This window comes from Diorhabda sublineata, chromosome 6 (assembly GCF_026230105.1).
Source record: "Diorhabda sublineata isolate icDioSubl1.1 chromosome 6, icDioSubl1.1, whole genome shotgun sequence".
NCBI lineage: Eukaryota > Metazoa > Arthropoda > Insecta > Coleoptera > Chrysomelidae > Diorhabda > Diorhabda sublineata.
In genome coordinates, this window is record NC_079479.1 from 26,769,746 (window position 1) to 26,788,662 (window position 18,917).

The 18,917-nt window shown below is 33.9% G+C and overlaps 1 protein-coding gene across 1 annotated transcript; it reads right to left on the reverse strand.

Annotated features, from left to right (window-relative positions):
• Positions 1-798: 798 nt before the first annotated feature.
• On the reverse strand, positions 799-17,703 carry LOC130445453 (glutathione synthetase-like). Its single transcript, XM_056781071.1, has 9 exons — positions 17,409-17,703; positions 14,812-15,095; positions 14,266-14,432; positions 11,824-11,866; positions 9,397-9,635; positions 5,510-5,608; positions 2,058-2,270; positions 1,144-1,371; positions 799-1,037 (listed from the first exon to the last, which is right to left on the reverse strand). Exons 1-9 carry the CDS (start codon positions 17,479-17,481, stop codon positions 911-913), a joined length of 1,473 nt encoding a protein of 490 aa, XP_056637049.1. The 5' UTR covers positions 17,482-17,703; the 3' UTR covers positions 799-910.
• Positions 17,704-18,917: the final 1,214 nt, after the last annotated feature.

Genomic DNA, 18,917 nt, shown 5'->3' on the forward strand with positions numbered 1-18,917 from the left:
CGCTTCGACCTACTTCGGACCTCATCAAAATATTTTGATAAATTATATGCAGGGGCCCACATATTTGTGTTGGGAGGAGGGCGACAGGCAAGAGTTATAAAAAAGATTAATTTATTGCATTTTTGATTTAAATAAATGAAAACTTGTAATTAACTAAAATACCTGAGTGAACAACATCTTCAAATTCTTTTATTTCTGTAACATTCTCACTTTGAAAGTTTTTGTACATGTAAAAATCAGATTAAAGTCTTGTGTTTCTATTTTTAGAGTTAGTTTTTCAATTGCAGGCTTTACGTGATTTCTATTTATTTCACTCTTAATGTCTAAAAACTAATTAAAGCAAGACGAATTTAATAATAAGCAGATAAATGCTTTTCTCTGTCAATACAAATCAGTTTGCATTTGCACAGGTTTATTATTGTTGCTCCGTGTATTGTAAGCTTCACGTTTTTGTTTTTCGCAGAGTTTTGGCAACTATGTGATCGACTTTAATTGTGACTAACTGAACGACTGAAATGGGTGGGATAATTATTTTTTTCGTGCCGGTATGATTGGCTTGAGGAGGGGGCGATCGCCTCTTTCTGGATCCACCCCCGATTACATCTCATTACAGCTACTCGTTCTTTGAATCAATTGTGAACTTGTCTGCATATCTCAACACTTTACGTCTAACTTTGTTGTCTACAAACGAAATCTTTGGGGCTCTACTTCCACTATTTATGCTTTTGCTGAAGTACATCTTCTGCTCGTGGATATTTCAGATTCAGGTGTTTTTGTTGTGTTACATAACATACTATGTTTTCAATTAACAAATTTGTTGTATAATGTGTTTATTTAGTTGATGTACAGATATACGTAAGGTATAGTCACTAATTATAGACTTAAAAAAGGATTGGATGTGAAAATATAGTTAATCTATTAGATAGGGACTGTCTAATGCTCCTAGGCCAGCTGCAACGCCCCCTTCATCAGCAGATTCCACTTTTGTCCGTAACATGTGACCTACTTGTCTATTAGAAATTATCCTTGTTGAATCCCTAGAATCAGCTTGGTAAATATTTTTTTAATTCTATAAAGATTCTATTAGAAGTTTGTCGTCTATGAACAGAGTTAATCTAATTAAATCTGAAATTGTATATTTACCCTATAATTACACCAAATATTCCCAACTCAGACACCATATCTGTAATTGGCGGTAGATGTTCAGTTCCAGGCCGAATCATATAACCTTTGATAATAGGCGGAAATATTTTCTCCATCAATATCCATGCTATCCTTTCTTTAGTATTTTTAAGTTTGTCTATATACTGCCTTATTTTTTTACCATATATATTGTGACCACCGCCTTCTCTCTGGGGTTTCAAAATATACCTAAAACATTTCATCTCTTCCTACAACAACTATTAAATTAGATGGTAAAGACACAATCGTCTGTTTACAACAGTCATCGTCAAGCGCACAACTTTTTTAAATTTCAGTTTGACTGTGAGATGCGTAAACCAAGAACAAATATTTTCAGTAAAAAACTATTAGAATAAGCTAGAATGTTCCCATTGCTACTCCTATATGAGCTATTGAGCTAGCGCTCTCATTAGAACTGGTTTCAATATGATAATTTTGTGAATATGGTAATACGAGCCAATTCGTTTTAACAAAGTAGCCTGCCATGAGTTAAACCGCCGAGAGGATTATACTGAGGATTCTTAACGAACAAAAAAGAGTTCTAAAGTCTATTTATCGAAGAAAAATAGTGAACCAAAACAATGATCAGTGCATGACCATTACGTGAACATCTCGGGCGAAACGTGGCGCGGCATCGTTATTGGTTCACATCAGAGGCACAATAATATATCACAAATAATCAATATAATTAACTTTTGAATACATGTTTATTTCTTTGATGACGCTTTAACTGATCACTGCGACTTATTTCAATTATTTCGAATTCGCAATATAAATGAAATATTGAATATACTAGCATCGATATTCAAACAATGTTTAATATCGTGAATTCTTAGAAAGATGTTAGAGAGCGTGGAAATCGACAATTTTATTACCTCTCTGGATCTTCTAATGCCAATCTCACAGCCTCTTCGCCACTTTCATCAAATTCCAATCCATATATATTAACAAATACGTTCCTGATCAATTTCACTTTCTTTTCATCGTTAATAAATCTTTCAATTGCACCGGGTTTCGAGAGTTCTTGTTGAACTTTTTTTGTTCCCGCAAGGTGATATTGTAGATTCGGACATTTTATAGCTTTCGATCTGAAAATTAGAGCATATTTCTCTTTATTCAGTTACATACATGTAAAGAAGCATGCATTACAATAGTTGTCAGAACTTTTATAATTCTGTACCACGAAATATTTTTTAATACATATACGTACTATTTAAAGTACCATGTGATCAAATTTGACTCAAACTGACAAAAAAATCAATATTTTTATTTATTTTGATACAAATTTTCATTCAAAGTAGATTCTTTTCGAGACAATACAAGCATGCCAATGCTTAATCCAATTTCCCGTACACTTGTTGTAAGCCTTGCCTTCAGTACACTAAGTGAATCATTTTTATGGCTTGAATGATTATAAGTTGAGTTTTGAGGCCCCCAAAGCTAAGTTTTAAAATGAGGAGAAATTACAGATCACATCTAGTGGGTGAGTGCTGATTTAAGTCTCGTTTTTAGCAAAATAAAACAGTTAAAATCATGTTAGATTGTGACTTGTGACGGCACATTCTTATCGTGAAAATCCATGAATTGTCTGCCCTCGAATCCGATTATCAACTAAGTTGGAATTTTTGGAACCGTTGGTGATATTCATACTGAACACACTGTTCACATTATCACTTCAATTCCACTGTCTGACGCGCGTTTCGATAACCAAGTTTTCGTCTTCAGAGATTGGAGGTACTGAATTTACCCACGGATAAACTTTCTCCCTTGAAAATTAATTCAACATCCAACAATTTATTATTGGATACATACATTTTAACAATTTTACATTATTAATATTTATTTCATGATTATAACTGAAATCGTGATCGGCAATACTCGATTTTTGATCCGTCCATATTTTAAATGAGCTATGTGCTCTTTAAACTGGCCAATAACAGATCTCTTAGTCTGCCCTATATACTTCTTGTGTCAATCACCACTTTCTTACAAATTTTTTTAATGTATTGTTGGATTTATAAACCAATTAAAAACCCATTCTGTTAAATATTCCTTCCAATCCTTTTGTATAAACAGGATTGAAAGATACAAGAGCAAATTTTTCTTGTTATTCATTTTGAATTTGGAAAAATGTGTTTTCACCTTATTTAAAATTCTTTTATCATAACCGTCCATCATATGTTGGATAGAATGAAAAGAATCAGCCGGGATGTAGCATTGTTAACGCATCAACGATTGTTAACGACCAAATGTTCTATGTAGACGCCTCAACGCTGCCAAGTAGTATTCCTTTTTGACCGTTTGACCTTTTAAAACAAAACCATGGTGAACTACACCACGATAATTGAAGAAATTGAATTGAAGACAAACTTTGACGCAGTTTTTCGGTTTCGGCACATGTTTGGAGCGCCAATCACTAGATTGCTGGACATTTTCGACGTGATATTCATAAAACCATGTCAACAATGATGGTGTATGAAAAGTAGGGTCCCCAGCAACGTTGTTACGTTTTTGCAAGAAATTCAGGTCTTTTGGTACGTTTTGATACCCTTCACACCCAAATCATTAACCAAAATGTATTGAGTTGTTCCACAAAAGATGTTGAGAGCCTCTTATATTTCTCAAATGTCAACACAATGATATTAGAGCTCCATTTCTTCAACTTTTTATGAAGATATCATAGAGAGGTGGATGTGCGATTTCCATCAAGCAAGTTTTCGGCGACTTCATGACCTTCACTAAATGTTTCGCGTTCGGGATAATATCTCTGAAGCATTATAAACGGTTCCGTAACCGTAATTCCATTAAAAATACAAAATTTCAGGCGAACAACTTTTTCTTATAGTCGATATCGTGAGACAAACTTTTCTCTTTTTCACACACACTCATCCGCTAATTGACAAACACGCACTAACTGAGATACAGCGCTATTGCTGAATATTAAAAAAAGTTGTACCAGTTTGGGAAAAAAATATTTATTCGATTTAGGCGCGCAGTTCAAATGCAGCAGGTCAAATTAGACCATGTTAATAGCATCTATTATTAGCTAGGTAAATAATAGTTCATTACTTCTAACATGATGTTACATTCAAGACGTATGCTGGTACTCGTATATCTAAAATTGAATATATCATTGTAACGATAGTACCATACCGTACGGAATAGCAGGATTACCTACTTACAGTTATAATTGATAGATTTAATGGAAGGACATTGCAAATAGTTTCGTCTGTTGAAACTGGTAAGCAAGTGCATGCAATGCTTCAGTCCCCATCCGTTAAAAAGTGTAGGTAGCAAAGATGACGACTAGAAAACAGATACGTTTTTGATTTCTTTAAATCGTAAAGATATAAACTGATTATTATCGGTTCGATTGTGATTTTCCAGGTGATAATAACATCCATTACTATGGAACGACCAAGAGGAAGTGATAAAAGTTTTCAGCGAAAGCGGGAGTTATTGACGTAGCCTAAAGAGACTGTCGGATGGCTATTCGCGAAATAGCTTCCTGTGACGACCGTTTTGAGATTTTGATGTAGACACTTACAACTACATTCTTATTGTATGTAGTTGTTGCAGGCTCTAAATCCTATAGACCATGGTTTACATGATAATTTCATAAAAGTCTCTTGATTGAAATTGTTCTCATCTAGGGCTCACAAAATAGAAGGAATCTCTTCTAAATTCAATATTAATTTACCGTAATCTGACAAAAAATTAATTCTCCTTTATTTTTTGTTGATACTGTAAAATCGATGGTGAACTGTTTACCTTAAGCCTCTGAAGACGATATCTGAGTATCGAAACGTGCGTCAGAGAGTGTAATTGTCGGTGTGATCGTAGTGTAAAGAGTGTGTCAGGGTGAATATCATCAACGGTTCCAGAAATTCCTATTTAGTATTTTAGTTTAGTTTAATTTTTTTTTCAATTCTCACACATTGTGCTTCGAAACAATGTGTGAGATTTGAAGTTTGAACAGCATTGTTACGCTTAATCAGAAATAGATGTAGATTTTTTTATTGCAAAAGAAACGCCTGAACTTTGTCTAGAACATTGAATATTTATGACGAAAAAAATAAAACGAGGGACAGTTGGAGAATTATTCGCAGAATAGTTTTTTCAGGTACTTGGATGTGTAGCCATGTTTTCTCTAATTGACGTATACGTTATCAGCTCCAAATGTAGTTACAAATTTACATTTTTTTTTTCATTTACATAGATTTTTCAAAAAAGAGTTATTGTAAAGAGTGGAACATAATTTAAAATTTTTTTATAATAAAATTGAAGTAATTTAATATAAAGATAATAATGTTAAAACTATGAGTACCTTTCGAGTAACAGCCTAGCAGACCATTCATTTTCCGTTGGATACTGGGAAGGTTCGTAACCAGTTCTGAAGTAAACCACCCCTACTATATTGTTATCTCTAAAAAATATATTACTACATTTAATAAGACTTCTTATCGAGCTTTTTATTGTAGATTTTTCATAAATTTATGATAATAAAAATGATTTTGTCAAATCAACCCAATTAGTAGAACGTAATAAAAAATTGAAGAGTCAAGTGATGGATAAAGACAAAAAGGGGCATTAGGCACCTTTAGTAAGCAAATTTTGTAATATGTACCAATCATTTCATTCCGTTCCTAGAAAATACACATTAGAAAATGTTAATCTTTTTGCAAGAGCTCTAAAATTTGTCAGGTTTCGTTAAAAATTAATTTTCATTTGTAACAAGTTTTTTCAAATAATATAATTCATTGAAAATATATACAGTAAACTAGCTGACTCAATCGATAAGTGAAAGACCTAACTTTTGTATAAAATAACTTTTAAACAAACAAAAGGAATCCTTTTTTTATTAGAAAAAATGCTCAGTATGAATGAAGATTTATTATTATTTTCGATTAATTACACATGATGTTGCTTACTTACAAAACAGAGTTTTCCCGAAATATTGGCTATTTATAAGCAATTTACAGTTTTCTGATAAAATATAGTTTGTTTTGCCAATAAACAAAGATGTCGTTTTTCCGATGCGCGAATAGTTGTTTCCGCAAACTTCCAACGACTGGCCTTGCGATTTATTTATGGTCATCGCAAAGGCCAGACGTACCGGTAATATTAAACGTTTAAAATCGAATAGTAATTCCATTGGAATCATCGGTATACGCGGGATCAAGACATCCTCTCCTTTGTATCTTCCTTTTATGATTATTGTCTCATTCCGTTATTTATCACTTTTTCACAGCCAGTCTTGTTCCATTACACAGTCGAGATTGATTAATGTTACGCAGCACGAGTGTCCACTGCGACAATTATTTCCAATGCTTCGCAAACACATTTGCAGTTTCGCCTTGTTGTAAAAATATTCTCATGCTAGCAGTCAAGTGTCATTATCACAAAAGATCAACAAAAAAGAGCACATAACTTGAAATGTCATCATCACAAAGGTTCACAGAAGTAAAGAAAGTTCTCACGCACGTAGCGGTTATCGTCATTCACAAAGATAGTAGGATGCACTCTTTCTTAGAGGTATCGATCGACGTAGAGGATGGATCGACATATTAGTTGGTTGTCGAATGTCAAATGTTATGGTTGCGTTCAGAAATTTAATTTGTGACAAAACATCAAGGAAAAACAAAATTTTTATTTAATTCCGAGAATTTTCATATTTATTCAACTTCTAAACCTTTTTTGATTTTCCACAAATAATTCGAGACCAACATTTGCCAAATCCATCCAGCTCTTATGTATATGTAGAGATGTCTCTTTTACTTTGAAAACTAAAGAGTTTAAAAGTATTCGAACACAAATCTGGGATTCAATTCTTGCAGATTTAAATTGTAGTGAAAACTTGGTGCTATAGGATTGCCATAAATGCTTAGACGATGACAGAAATAATAGGCCTATTCAAATAGCGGTCACAAATATGACTGCTGAACGACACACACATTTTACTTCGGTTTAACATGCCCATTTGAATAGAAAAACCTTCACAATACCTACAGTTCGCACGATGATAAAGTGTGGAATTGGATCTGAAAGGAATGGTGACTATTATATCGTTGAAACATTAACAGCTATCCAAGGAACGTAGAAAATGATGCTATCAGAAGAGTAGATTTACAAGAATAGTGATCTAATCACTTTATTTCGTGTACGTGCTTATAATTAATAAACTATTAAGTGCTTTACAGCTGCCTACGAAAAGTATTTCCTTAAGTATTCTCTACTTCTTTGATTTCAGTGGAACCGGCACATCTGGAGTACAGTTTAAACCCTGTTTAGGTCCTCATTTTAAACAAGGGCTATAAAACAGTTGAAACCCTAAACTGTGATGTAGATAATGTGATTATTGTAGAGTACATTACAATTGTAGTGAGTAAAAAGTAAAGTAAGATACTTTATACAACATAATTAATGATATCTTTGTGAAAGGTTACCGGGAAAAATATTTGATGAAGCTAATTCTTTTCAAAGACAACTTCTGTCCGTAATCTTAAGTGTGGTTGACCATAATTTTTTTTTAATATTATTTCTTTTTAAATATCTTACTACAAGATCTGAAACTCCAAGTAATATTACAGAAAATGTTCTAGAATAATTTCCATGTAGATATACTCAAGAAAAACGGAGAAATTCAGGACATTGTTAAGTTCACTATTTCTAGCGAAGCTTTAAGAAATGATGAGAACAAAACTACAGGTTTAAATAACTATGCAGTTTTTGAAATTCTTGTAGGTTTACTGGAGCCATACATCGTAATTCAATCTCACAGATTACTAGAATTTGTGATAAAGATTGGGATATTGGGTAACGCAAGGCAATAGAACGCACTGAAAAAATAGTAAAACCCCGTGATTACAATATTGTTAAACACGTTATTTGTCGTCCAGCGGTCGTATTAGTATTGCACAGATCAAGGTTCTGGAATGCCCTATAGGTTGTTTTTGAGGAGGTTATGTTTATACACCAGAATCCAGCGATTGTTGTTCTGTACCCTTTTATACATTTCGAAAGTTCCTAATTTTTACAGCAATTGCTTTTGCCTTTTTACATAATTGTAAAGGTGTACGCATGTCACTTTGAAACTTTCTTTGCACTGAACTATACTCTTGATAGTCTGTTTACAAAGCTAGTTCGTCTTTTTTGTACATTGAGCAGATATCAAATAAAGCATCCGTTCCACGTGAGCATTATGGCCCGGGATCACCGAAAGAATTGACACATTTTTGGATTATTTTTCTATTTTCTTAAAAAATGTACCCAATTCTCCATTGAATCACTAATCATTACAGATTTTTGGATTAAATAAGATGTGTCTTCATTTTGTTACCATCAGAAAATCTCGATTAAGATCATTCAACTGAATACATAAAATTTTTTCATATGCTTGGACTATTAGTTAAGATACCAGACGGCGGAGATGAAAAAGTGATTAGTTTCTTTGTCAAACATCTCTAGTTCTCTTGAATTGAGAGTACATTCAATTTTTAGTTTATTGTATAGTTATTTTGTTTGATTTCCAATAAACGTAATTACAAATAAATCATTAAATTTATTCTTTTCATATTAATAATGATAATCACCAAAACAATCCTTTTGATTTCTTTTTTAATTAAAGATGATTGATTTGGCACCAAAATCGAATATAGCGATATAGAGTGTTAAATTATTGGTGACAAATTTTTTCTATTTATCCTGAAACAGGAAATTAGTGGAGATAAACGGATAATGTTGTTTTCCGACCCATTTCAGGTTAAAATTCAATTCTATGGCGATTGTAAACGTATAAGCTGGACATCCTTGATTTAGAGGGTTCATTTGCATAACATGCTTGTCATGAAGTTGCAGCTATGGCTTTTGAAAAAAGGTCTTAGTTCCTGGACCTGCCCTCCGTCTTTGCTACAAGTTGACATATTTTGGCAGAGCTTCGTCCTCAGCGCGATTATACACATTTCGAGATTTCGATTCTAAAAATAATGAAATCAAAGCAGCAGTACCAAAAGTTTATTTTGATATCGCAAGAAGCTAACAAGGGCTTAAGCCTTATGGTTTTTATTTAGGTTGAGGATTTGTAATTCAAGAATTTACACTAGATGTGACGTTACAAGTAATTCGCTTCATTTCTATCCTTCTCTTGAAACATCTCTTGATCAACATTACTTTTTATAAAAAAATATTTATATTGAGATATAGATTCATATTTACATTATCAATTCGTTTTCTTCATTCAGCTCTCCATTATAGTATATCTGTGTTAGATTTCTTCTTATAATTCTTATACTCGGATTCATTTCTTTGAGGGTATATTCATGAAATTTTTGATCGCTGATGTTGTACGTTATATCTTCAACTAAAATCAGAATGACAGCTGATGAATTACCATAAAGTTCCCACGCTTCCAAAATTCCTCCACACAGCCCAGTTAGAGCGTTGTTCACTGGAAGCTACAATTCAATTAACCAACAAGAAATACTAGAAGTTTTATTAGTTAATAAGGAAAATCGTCAAGCAGAAAAAGATATTATTGAAGAATTATATAAAAAATAAAAGCGAAGAAAAAACAGTGGCATACAAATCATACAGAAAATAAAGTAAAGAAAGAAATTAACAAAGCTAAAAAGGAAACATGGAAACAATTTGGAGAAGAATTAGAAAATTACTATAAAAGCAATAACAGGAGCTTTTGAAATAAAATCAGAGTTATAGAATTAAGAAAAAGAAACGAAATAAGAAGAAAGAATTTTTCGAAAAAAATTTCAGTCGCAAAGGCAGTAACTTGACAAGAGAAGAAAAATTGTAGGAAATTACGGAAGAGGGAGTGTAGGAGCAGGAATCATGAATATATAGGACAAACAGGAAAGGTATAGATATTAAAACTGGGAAAAAAATCAATTGAATACCGATAAATAAAAAAGGAGATCAACAAATGTGCAAAAACCACAGAGCCATATCGTCGACAAATAAGGAAATATATTGATGAGAAAATTAAGAAGGAGCAAAGTGGATATAGAAAAGGGAAACAAACGATAGATAACAAATACATATTAAGGAGCTTAACAGAAAGGAAAACAGAACAATGAAAAGAATTATATATTACATTCGTCGATTTGAAAGATGCATTCGACTCATTAGATAGAAAAATTGTTAGTCCAGTCAAAATAGACATTTGACTTAGGCAAAATTCGCATAGAGCTGAAAATTGACAGAGACGTTAAATACATCATTATAAATGAAATGTCGAAAGTCCCCTTCGATCCTACTTCTGCAAAAAATTGTCAAAAGTACAAAATTAAGGTTTTTTCCATTTTTCTCGAAAACAGTAAGTATTATCGTCTTCATTCTCTTCTTCTTGTAGAATTTCTGTTCGCTGTTCTAAGAAAAGGGATGCATCAATAGTTTCTTCATTAATATCACAAATATTGTATTTAATCATCATTAATTTTGATTACGTAGATATAAGGTTCGTTCCAACCTAAGAAAAACCGTCCTTGGTACGGTGACGATTCTGCGCAATAGAGATTACGTGTCCAACCGGTCGGTTACCGTTATACGAACGATTCTGTTTTGCATTCCAACCAGTCTTTTCGATCCTTGATTGATAACAAGTACTGTTAAAAGAACCGTGCATAACCGGAGATTGCGCAAAAAATATCTATAAACGCTTCCGATAACCGTACTAAGTACGGTCCCGACTAGCAGATTGGAACAACCCTATCAATGTCTGAATTTAGTTAAATAAAAAGCTAGATCTTAACCAAGCGAAAGTAAAGCGATATTAAATACAACATTCGCTCTGTTGAGACAAAAGTTGACAACGTTCAAAATCAAAATTCGTCACATTGAGAGATAGAATGCGGAACGATTACGTTGATAAAGAAATAAAAACAGAAGACATTGTAGGATTTATTCAATTGATGCGACGTTTTAGGGGTCATGTACATAGGATAAAATTGCGAAGAATGGTAAAGAGAAAAGCTTATAAGGATACAACAGCCGAATACGAGAAGATTGGAGACCGATTTCATAGGTGACATCTTTATGAGAACACGTCCTATATATAATATTGAAGAATAATGATACTCCAATGTAGAATTAAACACTAGATTATGTAATTGAATGAGAGGTTTCATTTCGATCATCTGGGTGCAGCTTGCTCTCTGAATGCAAGATATTCTTGCTTCTTCAGAACGAGTCGGGTGGAGAGTTAAGCGTGAATTTTCGTTGAATTGGTCTTGAATCTCTTCCACATCACCCGACTCTCAGACTTGTATTTGAACAGTTTTCTTTCATACTTCCTTACACTCTTCAACACGTTTCCTGATTGGGGATTGGGGAACGCGACTTGCCTCTACAGAGATACAATAATAATAGTTATTCTCTTACGCATTTGAATCTGGATGTTGCCATAAAAAATTCTATATTGATCTTCGACTGATTGCAATTATAATTTGAAGAGTCGTAAAATTGATTAGTCATATTCCACTCTCACGCACCAAGGTAAATGTATATAATGGGTATATACGGAATGTGTATTTTGTACTTTGCATCTTCAGTGTGGAAGAACACTCAATAAAAAGGAGGTAAAAAAAGGTCGAGAAAATGGCGTTTATATAATTTTTATCTATTACTCACGTTTTTTATGTTATCAAGTTGATTCATTTCTTGTAGAATATACCTAAAACAGAATATTGTGAAAACATTTCCACCAGGAAATATTAATATATATTTTATTACTTATATTAATAAAAAATGAAAAGTCTTGTCCTTACTGTTATAGTTTATTTTGTATCAGTTTTTTGAGTTTTTGTTCAACTAATTCGAAGTCTATCTGCGCTCTTTTGGACCCGTGACTAGTTGCGTTGTCTTGATTGAAGAGAAAACATTCGCGCATATTCTTCAGCATATTTCTGTCGCATTACGTAATTTTGGAACCAAATATAATATGCACCAGTAATGCTAGCTCCCGTTTGCCGGTAATCTATTGAAATAACATTCCAAAATAGGTAGATTGTAGATTGTTTTGGGGAGTCGTTTTAGCGAATCTGCAGTTACAACTAGAAGATATTTTGTGCAAGAATCTACATCTAATTGTTCTGTTTCTAAAATACCTAGACTATTGCCAAAGGAGTCTATTTTTTGGGGATTTTGTGTTCCACTTCCAGTACTTAAGCCTTTTAGATGCTCTGCTGCTTCCATGGCTTGCTTACAGAATCTGCAGTTGTCGTTATTTGCCATGCCCATTATCTTAAAGTGGTATTTGACGGGGCAGTCACCTGCCAGAAGACCGACCACCAGTTTCATATCATTTCTGATCATCACTAAAAGCACTGCAGACTTCTTAGCTGATATGGTTATGAATCTTCTGGATTGTCTTAAGCCTACAGTGTTTCCACATCTGATTCTTTAGCCATCCGTTCAGTTTGTTTTTGATATGGCGTTTCATGAGGCCACAGTAGGGTTATGGCCCTAGTTATGGAGTGGTATACCCTGGTGGCCTGGTAGCCACATCAGAGTTATTTTGTTTTTGTTAGCTAGTGCTTTTAGAGTTTGTTTACACTCGTACACCAGTTTGAACAAGCACTCAATAGCTTTCAAGACCTTCAAAGCTGCTTGGCTATCTGAGTAAATGTTGATGTGTGATGAGAAATTTCTATTTAAAAGCTCCTGAGCATATTCCTTTCCTTTTAGCAACTCTACTTGAAAAATGGTGAGTAATGCTTCTAAAAGTATGGAGAGCTTGTATTTTTGTACAAATATGCACAGTCCTGCTCCTTGCGCTCGAACCGTCTGTGTACCGGAGAGATTCCTTTCAAGTCTGCGGAAGATTTTTATGGACCTATGATTGGCGGTCGTTAATTATCACTTCGAAAGGGATATCTTTGTCCAATATGCTATGCATTTTGTCCATGGGTTTGTCACTGCTTTCTAGCTTTATCAGATCAAGAATTTTTAGGTAACCTTTCAGATTTCCTGGCTTTAGTTCTACTCTTTGAATTAGCCTTTGGGCATCACTTAACGTCTTTAATGCTGTGGTAGGGTAGGTTGACATTGCCCTCGTGATACCCAGACAGATCAGCCTCTGAATCTTGTTCAGTTTTTTTTGAGCTGTTGTTATTGACTACCAAATATGTGTATGTGATGATGTATTGTCAAGAATCATGCAACAAGTCCATACAGTAGCAATGGCTTTTCTAGATGATTGTTCCAAGTAAGTATTAATTTAGTTCCATTAAGGATAGGTGTGTTTATATTGAGACTAGTGTTGTTTTACTGGACTTCATCGAGAGCTCCTCTTCATCATTACAGTTTTTGATTGTGTTTAGGGCCGTTTGCATCCGAGCAGAGATCATGCCTTCATACTTGCCCCTTACTACCACCACTAGATCATCCGCTTAGCTTAGAGATATAAATCCAGCCCTGTTAAGTCTAGAGAGGATTTTACCTATTACCAATTACTACCTATTACTCTGTATTTTGGTGTCTAAATCAAAGTGATGGTTCTTCCATTGCTACTAATCTTGTAATAAAATTTCCTTTATCTTCTCTACATTTCATTAAAAGACAATCGTCTTTTTCATTTTGTGGACATTTTTCTCATGTTCAGTTAGACAGTGAATATATTCGTGACACATTGTATGAAAGACCAACAATTGTTTATTTATTTACTAATCACACGTCGATATTGTAAAAAGAGATCATGAACTTTGTAGTTGCTCCACCTGTACGTTCTACTGTTCACGGACTACATTTATACTAACGCCACTTTCACTATGTCATATGATACAGCAGATTCCCTAATATAGATATCAAATCTTTGTGAGTTTGCGTTGGGATCAATTTACTTAAATGAAAGTATTTAATCTCCGCACGTTACTCCGGACGATCCATTTGGAGATTAAGGCGTACGGCTGCGTCTCCGTCATAATAATTTATATTTTCTCCATTCTAGTTTGATTTAAATTAATTACGTTTGGCTATTGAATGTGTAAATATTTCCTTAGTAGACATATAGACATAATTCATACACTACTTTAAGATTTATAAGACTTTTAAAAATGCACACAAACACATTACCTATGTAATAAACCGGAAGCAGGACCTAGCCATCCAAATCCAGCTGCTATAGTATTTATTTCAATAAGTTTCCAATTACAAAATGGATAAAAGTCATCACTACCATCTTTTCGTTTATCATTGCATTGTAACATATAATCGCATCGAAATAGGCCCAATCCTATTGACTAAAACGAAGAAACGCAACATACAAATCTTCAGTTAACATAATCACATTCAATATTAATATTAATCACACTGAATGGTTCGTTCCTTTGGAAGTGAAAACAGTAACCTTTGTAAATGATTCTGATAGTATCAATGACACAAACTCAGAAGTAACAATAAACGATAATTTTTTAGTAATCTGATAGCCTTGTATGAAGAATGAAATGAAATTTGAAACAAATTGACTTGAGCTCAGAATAATTTTTTGTACAATAGTTTATAGAAGCAAACCAAAACCTAGGTCAAGAAAAACGGAGTACCGAAAATACTGAAAGAATATTCATATTATTCATTCATAGCAATCATGCAAATCGTTTTTACTTTGTAGAAATTACCTACTTGTGAAACTCCTTCTTTTTCTGTAGTTTCATATATTTCGAACAATTTTGCAGTAAATTCGTCAACCTGAACAATATTTTCTAAACACATCTTCAAAAATTCTCGATCGTAAGCAACTTTGTGGAATAATTCTTGAAAAATAGTCTGCAGTTCAACGGCATGTTGAAAATCTTTCTTTGGCATTGTAGAAGGAAACAAAACAAAAGGAGCAAACGTGATGGTATCTTCGGAAAATTGTTCTTTCGTTCTCATTGAGACTCCATGCATAATTGCCCAATCTTTTCCTAAAAAATACCTGTGATGTATTCGTATTGAACACAACAATGGGAGAAATGGAAGGCAATAAAAATATTTGCCTAGAAATAGGAGTATAAATAGTATAGTCAAAGTAATCGCACATTGATTTTTATTTTGGAATCAAACCTGGAATAATTCGAAGAATGCTAAGTATTATTCAAAAAATTGTTGCTGCTTAAGTGAGAATTTAGCATGTAATTTTTCAAATCAAGTTTTAATCGTTAATAGAAGAAAAAGCAATTAATGTTTTGACGATATTCCACGACGGATACTGAATCTTATTTTACTTGATAAATGTATTAATGGTTGGAACAAATTATCGATTCAAACTATCGCATTTAGGATTCGGAAACTCTTAGATTGGTTTTGCTTTCTTGGGCCTCATCAGTATAATATATATACTTGTCGATAAATCTTCAATTAGAAAAGATGAACTTGATATTAGTTATTTTTTTGCAATAAAATTAAAAAAGCTAATGCCTACTTTAAAATAAAAATAAAAAAGGAGATTATTAAACTGCATTTGAAAAAATTATAGAGATATTGGGGTATCATATACACTGCGACCCAAAGGATTTATTGGGTCGCCCTTTGTTGCTGCGATACTGGAAAACCCAGTGTTTACAGCTGATCCATCAATCCCACTCCTTTTAAAAAGTCTAGAATGTGGAATGGCTGCAGTTCCCAGAGATCTTCGTCTTCTATTCCATACACTCCCAGGTGTAGTACTCTGGAGTTCCGTAGTGTTTCACACTTCGAGAGAATGTGGTTAGAGGTTTCGTTATCTGTGCAACAAAATCTGCACGCCAAATTATCTGCTAAGTCTATTGAGAAGTAGAAGAAGGCTCAAAAGTAATGCGTTAATTGTCAAATAACAATATAATCGTATCTATAATTTTGAGTTTAAAGATTACAAATCCCATACACAAAAATTTTGAAAACCGCAAGAATTCATGTATCCATATTAACAAAAAATTAAGCGGGAAACATATTCCATTGGAGTGCGTAGGCAGTTACATACTTTTAAAATAATTAAGTTTCGAGGGCTGTTCAAATATGATCGAGACAAACGTTGTAGATGGCGCGTCTGTATGTTTTGCGGCTCAATTACGTGTTAGCTGGGTCCGTTACTAAGAGTACGGTATAATTTTCGTCGCACGTGCTACGACCATGAGTGAACGTCAAGTGCTTCACATCAAACAACATTCACCGCATGGAACAACTCATTTTGGAAGAGCGCAAGATGAATGTTATCGGCGGGATGGGCTCCCAAACTGTTGAACTTTAAGCAAAAATTCATACGGTTGGAAGTTTGCCTCCATTTGCTGCCATTTTTTTAAAGCGGATCTTCACTATAGACAAAACATGGCTACACTATTACACTCATGAAAGTAAGGCGTCTTATGAAGAGTGGAGGAAGAAGGAGGAAGGGGTGCCAGTCGAAGAGTACTTTCCGATGACTTTCTGTGCACATAACAATTCATAAATTCTACTCTAGCCTGAAAATACACGTGGAACCCGCTTATCACCCGAACCGGGGGAGCTTTCCAGCAAATCTTCTCCAGGATAACGCGCACGCTTATACCGCGCGTCTCACGCTCGATACAATATCATAACTGGGCTGTGAGATACTAGAACATCCCCCATAAGTTTCGGACTTATCATCAAGCAACTATCATATGCTTGAACCACTGAAAAAAGCTCTTGGAGGTTGAGAATTCAACACTGACGACTAAGTAGGAGTTTGTGCGTGCATAGCTGCCCGAGTTTCCCAAGGAATTCTTCGATACCGGCATCATAATGCTTTCGGAGAGGTGGCAATAGGGTGTTACTAGATAATAAATAAATGTGTCTTTGTCTTGATCATATTTGAAAGACCCTTGTACTTATTTGGTATCAACATCGCATCTTATATGTTATAAGATAATTACAACATTTCGGAGGTTGGAAGTTTTTAAAAATCAAATCACAGAGGACTAATTTAAGGTCTTTTCGGAATGTATTTCGTGGATACACAGGAGAGTTGGAACAATTTATAACAATTTACATTATTGGGAAGAAAATCAGGTAGTAGGGACTGCTATTTGAAGAGGAAACTTCGAATTCCAAACTTACAATAGTTATTTATAAATTAAAATGATAAATTGTTCATTAGAATGTACTGATTAAAGTGTTGCATATACTTAGTTACTTAGGTTTGAAATTTCAAGATTACATTTCATCATCGTGGACCAGAATTGACCTGAATAATAATAATGTTTATATTAAAGTTATAACAAGAATTGAATTCATTTACTTACCTTTACTGACAAGTTCTTTAAGCTCTTGTTGAGGTATTGGTAAAGGTATTATTGTGGGTATACTTGAACACATATTCTTCAGATTATATAACTTGTTGCACGACAAGCGCTCTAATGATGTTTCGTAATAACGTATGTTGAACTTAAGCAGTTTTTTGCGAATTATTCATTGAGAGGGAAATTATTTTGTTGTTTATTATTTTTATTATTGCTATTACTGACAAGTTTGGTTTGGACAGTCAACTGTCCAATTCAAAATATGTCATTCATTTAACCAATCAATTGATATATGAGTAATTTCCAAAACTGGAATATACAGATTTATTAATAGTACAGCGACAGAAAGTATTCTATTTTGATACGGTAAAAGGGTAATATTGAGGCAGCGGCGGAGAAACATGTCAACAAATTCTTTTTATTTCACAATAATTCGTCTTGATTTTATCAATTTACAATAACTTGTAAGAATTGAAGTTTCGATCTACTTTGGTCTTTATCAAAATATTATTTAAGCTACATCATGAATATCGATTGACTGAAGAATTTCAACAAGATGTTGGACAGTAGGGTGGGAGAATTAAATGCACTAACAATGAGACGTAGTGGAAGATTGGATTAATGAATTTCTCTTGATATGAGTTTGGTTTTGATGTCTGAAGGAAGTTTGGATTTGTTGATAAGATTTTTTGTTATCTTTTACAGATATGTGATGGGGTCATTGAAGTATTGAGTAGATTATCCATCTTATCAAGATAAGTAGAAGTATTGAGGACGACCGTGACATTGCCCTTGTTGGCTGGGAGCACCACAATATCAGGATCGTTATAAATATCTTCAAGAGCCTGTCGATCTTTGGAGGTGAGCTTGGAAGGAGGAGGTTTTGATGTTAAGAGGACCTTGGTAACATCCTGTCTAATAATTTCGGCTTGGTTGAAAAAGAGTTCAGAGATGACCTCCTCTTGGAAAAATGATGGTTTTTATTGGTATGGATTCGGGCGTGATTGCGATCGGTGTTTGAATAGTTGTGGACTAATGTGTCCATATTAATAGTTTTAGGAGAAAGTTTTTGAAACGAAATTAGTTTGGATAGTTTGTCCTTTTGGGTTTGGGTCTTTTTGTAAGATATATGCTGGGCTTTCTGGTGAGATAAACAATCGAAAGTGCCCTATATCAATGGGTGAACATGGAAAGAGTGGATTTGATAAAATTATATTGAGAAGCCGGAGATTGGTGGAGTGAGATTTTTTTTAACACAAGGGACGATAGCCAGAGATTACCGTCAATCTGAAAACAACTTCTTCAACTTTTTCTTTCCAATATCCCTTTAGCCAAAAGTAATATTTCTTTCAAAACCCTCCTAGAAGCCGAACTAAACATATTTATCATCCCTCCTGCACATAATATACTTCCCAAGTGCGCTAAAAAGAAAAAATAACAAGGTCCAGGATGCTAACTCACAATTCACCATTAAGCTCAAGACCAGCAGTGATTGTATAAGTGTCCACGGTG

Bases quoted from the DNA above. Each gene is read 5' to 3' on its own strand.
- LOC130445453 (XM_056781071.1), bottom strand. From the start codon at position 17,481: ATGTGTTCAAGTATACCCACAATAATACCTTTACCAATACCTCAACAA. The intron at 15,096-17,408 runs GTAAGTAAATGA...GGTATTTTTTAG, and splicing joins TAAAGAACTTGTCAGTAAAG to GAAAAGATTGGGCAATTATG. The intron at 9,636-11,823 runs GTGAGTAATAGA...ATTGAATTGTAG, and splicing joins AACTTGATAACATAAAAAAC to CTTCCAGTGAACAACGCTCT.